We start from the raw sequence: 6,546 nt of genomic DNA on the forward strand, positions 1-6,546 counted from the left end.
CATTTGCCACAATTTGGATGAACCCAAAGGGCTTTAAGCTAAGTGAAATAAGCCAGATATGGAAAGACAAACTCTGCATAATCTCCCTTATATGTGAAGTCTTAGAAAGATAAAACTCTCAGTAATAGAGAGTAGAATGATGGTCACCATGGGCCAGAGAGCAGGAGAAAAGAGGAGATATTGGTCAAAGGGTATGAACTCTCAGTTATAAGATCGATAAGTACTGAAGGCCTAATGTTCAGTATGGTGACTATACAGTTAAGAATAATGTAGTGAACACCCGAACTTCTCTGAGAGTTGATCTCAGGTACTCTTACCACACACACAAGAAAGGGAGGTGTGTGAGAGGTTACATTTGCTAAACATCTTGATTGTCTTAGTCATTTCATCACATATAGATATATTAAAAAGTCACATTGCACATGACAAATATATATCTTTTTTGGGGCCAGGGCCAGGTTTGAATCCACCACCTCTGGCATATGGGACCGGCACCCTACTCCTTGAGCCATCAGTGCTGCCCCAAATATGTATCATTTTTTTGTCAGTCATATCTGAATAAAGCTGGTAACAAATCTCACAAAGTATGTCCTAACCCTGTATCCACTAGTGTGTGTATGTGTGTGTAGTCAAGTTGTTTGAATCTCATCTCTCAACCTCATCAGTAAAATGGAGTTTAAATACCGTAGCTGTGCAGTGTGACTGTTACCTGCACCGGTGCCAGCAAGGCCTTCGCTGGAGCGTCTGGCACAAGCCGCCCACCCAGCCATGTTGGGGAATGACAGCAGAAGGAGCATCAGGGTCTCTATGACACCCCGTGACCACCTGGCAGATTGTTCTCCTTTCTAAGTGGTTTTTGGTCTTCAGGCAGCCCCAGCTGGGCTTTCTCTGTCATAAGGCTGCCCTCGTGAGTGATAGGACTCCTACACTTTTGAGCCAAGTGTGTCCCAAATTCCACTTAATCTGAAAGTGAACAAAAATGCTTCGTTCCCATCCAAGTAGGAAAGTAACTCATCCCTGGTATGGGAAATTTGGATTACACAGGAAAGGATGAAGAAGGGAATAAGTCACCCGTAATCCTGCCAAAGATAGCCACTACTAACAATTTATGATATTTCCAATAGCTTTTCTGTGAAGTTTTCACACAACATTGATACCACATTATCCTTGTTTTTCTTTGTCCATCCTTTATTCACTTAACATTTGATTGTATGTATTTTCCCCCTGCTTAAAAATTCTTTATGGTCACGACTTTTACTGCGGGACAGCATTCCATCTTAGGCATAGACTTTTATACTTCGCTATTCCTTTACCATCAGACTATTTTTCAGTGGAACAAATAATAGTTAGATGAACACATTTGCGCCTGTATCTGCAATTTTTATCTTCTTCCTGGGATCAACTATTTAAATGAGAAACTGCATGCCCAAAAGGTAGGAACAATTTCAAAATGACTGGCCATCACTTCTCGGCCTTTTGGCTAAGATCAAGTGTAAAATGACTGGCCTATATTGCCAAGGAGCTCTCCACAAAGGTTGTTCCAATATAAATTCCACCAAAAGGAAGGTACTGATAAGTGTGTTTATCTTACCCCCTCCTCCAATCCCCACTCCCTCAAAGTTTTAAAAAGTTACCTCCACTAAAGCACAAGAGAGGTACTGATTGATCTTTGAGCTCGAGCTGCCCGGGTTCATTCGGACCTGGAGAAATAGGCTCAAGGTCCTGCAGCTCACCAGGATTAATCACGGGCTCAGGTCTCCTTGAGAAGACACAGTAGGGAAAATCATCAGATGTGGGAGGGAGCAAATGCACCTGGAACAGAAGCAAAATGAGTGTTTTTCCTGAGCTTTCAAACAATGTTAAATGTGTGGCTTATCCAAATATGACCTTCTCCCACACAACAATGGATCACAATATTATACTCCCATTTTCAAGTTAATGCTTCAAATTCCGTGCTTTGAAACTGCCTTTCACATGCATGAAGCTGCTGGTGGTGTAGAAAGCAAATTAGTCTCTCGAATGGTTTTATTAAGACGTATTACGAAAGTGGAACTGCAACAAAGCAGGCCGAAGAACCGGCTCGTGGTTTTATTTTTCTACCACGATCAATAGTGTTTGGTCTGTTTAATGTCACACACACTGCAGAGCCTGAGCCTTCCTCAGCTAAGAGGTATATCTTTTGAGAGCCATTTAACTTTAAAGAAAGAGAAAGTTAAAACTTTTTGTTCAAAATTCAATTCGATGGTGCAGAAATATACTTCTCGTGGTTATATTAGAGTGCTTCCACCTAACAGAATTCCTCCCCTGTGATGACTATAACGGCAAACAGGTTTGTTAACAGAATCCGTGGGGAGTGTTACCAACCCAACACTGAGCCGTTCCGAATCTGTGCAGGCCCCCAGAACTGAGAAGGAAACAAATATTGGGGGAAAAACTGAAGGGATTCTGCACACCCGCCACAAAGCCAGAAATGCATCAGACCTGTTTTGTTCAGAAATTTTTGACTTTTTAAGACTAAATTCTCAAATCAATGGTGGCAGATGCATTTTTAGAAACAGTCAAGAGCGGATAGCAGAATAAATTATTCTAATTCTTGGCCGGTGCCTGTGGCTCAAGTGGCTAAGGCACCAGCCACATACACCTAAGGTGGCGAGTTCGAATCCAGCCCGGGCCGCCAAACAACAATGACGGCTGCAACCTCCCAGCTACTTGGGAGGCTGAGGCAGGAGACTCGCTTGAGCCCAGGAGTTGGAGGTTGCTGTGAGCTGTGGTGCCACAGCACTCTGCCCAGGGGGATAGCTTGAGGCTCTGTCTCAAAAAAAAAAAAAATTATTCTAATTCTTAGTCCAATGTCTTGGGCAACTTTAAATTCGCTCCTGGACACCAGTCAGCCTCTCTTTCTTCCACTTCCCCGACACATGTCCACAAGAGCAGCAGCTTCTCACACGGCACTAAGCACTGTTCCGTTAATATTGGGCGCTTGATGGGTTGATGGTTCCAATTTCTAAAGCATTGTATGATGTTTCTAATTCTCTAGGTTTTCTCATTTTAGTCCATATGGTCTTAATTCCCATGAACAATAAGTATCAGTTAAAAGGGACGAAAGCTCATTCAGTCATTTCCCTTCCGTTTTAATGAAATAGAAAAATACACCTGAGTCAGCCATTCCCTGTTTATTTACTGTTAGTTTATCTTTTAATTTTCATTTTCTTAATTTTATTTCTGATAAAAGATGATGATAACATTTCAGTTATAATTTGCTGCCAATTCTCGTACCAGAAAAGAGAGAGGAATGAAATTACCCTCAGCAAAGGAAGATTTCAGTCTCTGAATCAAAAACTTAAACGTATGAAACAGACTTTGGGTCTTCATCAGTTCTTTAAAACCAAAATCATATTTCAGCAAAACTAGCCAATTAACATTTTACTCCTTAATCAACAAACATTAATGCTAAACCATAATATGAAACCCACAGGAAAAATACACATCTACACAAGCAGGTCCAAAGAAATTGGGTTCTTTGGAGGAAGAAAAATGTCTCCTTCAGGGCAGAGAATCTGTTATTCTATGCAGCTTTCAGAAAGAAGGTCACACATTTTCTTATTGATTTTACTTCCTATTTGGTAGCAAAATAATGTGAGAAGAGGCAGTGAACGTTCCTGGCGACAAACTCAGATGTTAAAAAATATGTGTCAGGATAATTTCCGAGCTCCCTCTTTTTCCCAGAGAGTTTATGGCACATGAGCTACATCGGGGACACACCAGCTGGGTTCACTTTTAGGAGGAAGTTTTCTGGCTGCCCAGCACACACTTTCTGGCCAGCCGGAGTCCAGGTCTGTGTGCAGAATCCCCTAGCAGTACCTACCACTGCCCAGCTGGGGGCTCCAGCCAATGGCTCTGAGGTGGAAGCCACTCCCCCATTAGGCCTTGTTTGACAAAGAGACACAAAGAGATAAGGGAAAGGGTTGCTTCATTCTTGTGAAGCTCAATGGCGTGGAGGAGGGATTTTTGAAGAAGCAGAGTGATTAAATTGATCTGAAAGGATTTTGAATGTCCCTGTTTCTCAGGCAACATCAGAAACACCGAGAAGCTGAGCTACGACAAGCAGCACCAATATGAGATCCTGGTGACGGCCTATGACTGTGGACAGAAGCCCGCTGCTCAGGACACCCTGGTGCAGGTGGACGTGAAGCCAGTTTGCAAGCCTGGCTGGCAAGGTGGGCCTGATTTTATCAATCTTGCTCTATGAACGCAGCTTGGCCTGGTCTATAGAAGGTGCTGGATTTGTCCTCAAATCTTTACAACACGTAACTAGAGGACTGTTCAGTGCCACCACTTCACTGCAAGAAATAGAGTAGCTTGTTTGTTCTCCCACCTCTAACGTGGCGTATTAGCCCCATTTTACAGTTGAAAATGTCAGGGGTATCTCATCTAATGTTACGTGCTCAGTGTGTCCAGAGCTCCCTTTTTCAAATCTATGACATCTTTGAATCAATAGTAATTATCTCACAGCACTTCAGGAGAAATTGCCAGCAAGCCTATTCACTCCAGCCGAGGGTGCCGGGAACAGCTGATGCATTTCAAGTTTTGCATCACTGCTCAACACCTGCCGAAGGTCACCGTGTTGCTGTGCTCACACAGAGTGCATGTAGGCCCGAGTCCTCAAACTACAGCCCTCAGGCCACATGCAGCCCACCTAGGACATTTATCTGGCCCACTGGGTGTTTTTGCCGCCACTGCCTGTCTTGCTTAGCAGCCGACTCATCCCGGGGCCCACAGTCCGGCCCTCCAATGGTCTGAGGGACAGTGAACTGGCCCCCTATTTAAAAAGTTTGAGGACCCCTGGTAGGCAATGGTGGGAGGGCCAGGATCCAGCTTCCAGAACAGGGGTTTCTAAACTGTTGGCTCAGGGAATGAAGAAGCAATGGCTGAGGAGAGAGGTGAGGTTTTGGGTCAGTTTAGACTTTTAGGATGCAAAGATAGCAAATGTTTAGGTCTCCTTGAGATGTGGGGTTTATCACTGAGCTCGGAGGAACCAAGGAAAGCAGGTTCCTGCTGAAGCGATGGGTCTCACAGGGAATCGAGTGGTTCACGAAATAATAGCATCAATAGGTCTGTGACCGAGCAGAGATCAAGAGTTATCTCTGGGCCACCTTTCTGGTTGCCCAACTCTTCCTTCTTTCTAATTCACGTGTTGAAGACGCTGCAGGCTGCTGCTAACTTGTAACTCATGGTGCTTCGTGGGGTCATCTCCTTTGTGCCTTCAGCTGCTTTCTTTTCGTATTTGTTTCTCTCTTTCTCTCTCTCTCATTTTATTCTTAAATTCCCTCAGAGAGAGTCTGTGTTAGTCACCCATACCCCAATTGGGTGGACTGATGCCAGGCTACACTATAGGTCCCTAGCTAGACTTTGTTTTGTTTGTTTTGAGACAGAATCTTACTTTGTCACCCTGGATACAGTACTGTGGCATCATAGCTCACAGCAACCTTAATCTCTTGGCCTTGAGCAATCCTCTTGCCTCAACCTCCCAGAGAACTGAGACTATAGGCACCAGCTACAATGCTGACTAATTTTTCTATTTTTAGTAAAGGCAGGGGTCATGCTCTTGCTTACCCTGGTCTCGAACTCTTGAGCTCAAGCAATCCACCCACCTCGGGATCACAGGGGTGGGCCACTATGCTCAGCCAACCTGGCCAGACTTTGAATGGGGCCTTCTGTCAGGCATTCATTCCCAGTCCAGGGCAGACTAGTGGGACCTCATGGCACAAAGTAAGGACACCTGTGCCTGTGAAGCTACCTGGGATTACTCCCTTCAGAAGGCAGCTCTCAAAATACTCCTCCCCTACACAACATGACCTCCCGGTAAACTTTAGGAAGACGGGAAGCGGGGAGTAATTTAATCCTCTCTGGAGGAAGTCAGAGTTGCTTGCCTTTGAACAAAGTAGGAAAGATGGAATGCTCAGTAGGGGAACCAGGTAAGATGTGAGAGAGAGAAAGAACAACACAGGGTCGTCTTGTGTCAGTCTGTTTAGGGCCAAGCAAAAAGCAGAGAAAGGACAAACCAAAGTGGGAAGCTGTTGTCCCACCTCCCGAGATCCCGAGTTCTGGTTGGATATGATTCACCATAGCCAAAGACCTGAGGGTAGGATTCTGTCTTACTCACCGCTTAGCACAGTTTTGGGCCCCAGTGTTGCATGCTCAGGAAGTAATTATTGAATGAATAAATGAATGAAAGAACATCTGCGTAAAGAAGAATGCACCTTGTTTTGTTTTTAACTAGTAAGGATTAGCCCCAATGAAGATGTGCCCTTGGCAGAGAAAAGCCTGGAAAGGATTTATAAGCTTTCTCCGTGTGGAATCTGCTCAGAATGCGATTTTAAGTGGGAAAAGCAAAATACAAAGCCATCTCTAAAAAATAGTCCCCGTGTTCTTTTTGTCTTTGACAAATGAGGCACCTAAAGATCTGTGATTACATTTTTATTTCTACATTTAAATGTAATTTTCAAACAGAATTTGTGCTTGTTAAATGTATGCAAAGGGAAACTC

At 44.0% G+C, this 6,546-nt stretch overlaps 1 protein-coding gene across 1 annotated transcript in view; it reads left to right on the forward strand.

The window, feature by feature from the left end:
- The window catches only part of CLSTN2 (calsyntenin 2), a 591,031-nt gene that overhangs the window by 462,054 nt on the left and 122,431 nt on the right, over nucleotides 1-6,546 (forward strand). Inside the window, exon 5 of the mRNA XM_012804937.1 lies at nucleotides 4,068-4,217. Within this exon, the coding sequence (XP_012660391.1) occupies nucleotides 4,068-4,217 (150 nt within the window). The remainder of the gene's footprint in view (nucleotides 1-4,067; nucleotides 4,218-6,546) is intronic.

Source organism: Otolemur garnettii, unplaced genomic scaffold (genome assembly GCF_000181295.1).
Source record: "Otolemur garnettii isolate 467f Iridium unplaced genomic scaffold, OtoGar3 scaffold00032, whole genome shotgun sequence".
In the NCBI taxonomy this organism is placed as follows: Eukaryota; Metazoa; Chordata; class Mammalia; order Primates; family Galagidae; genus Otolemur; species Otolemur garnettii.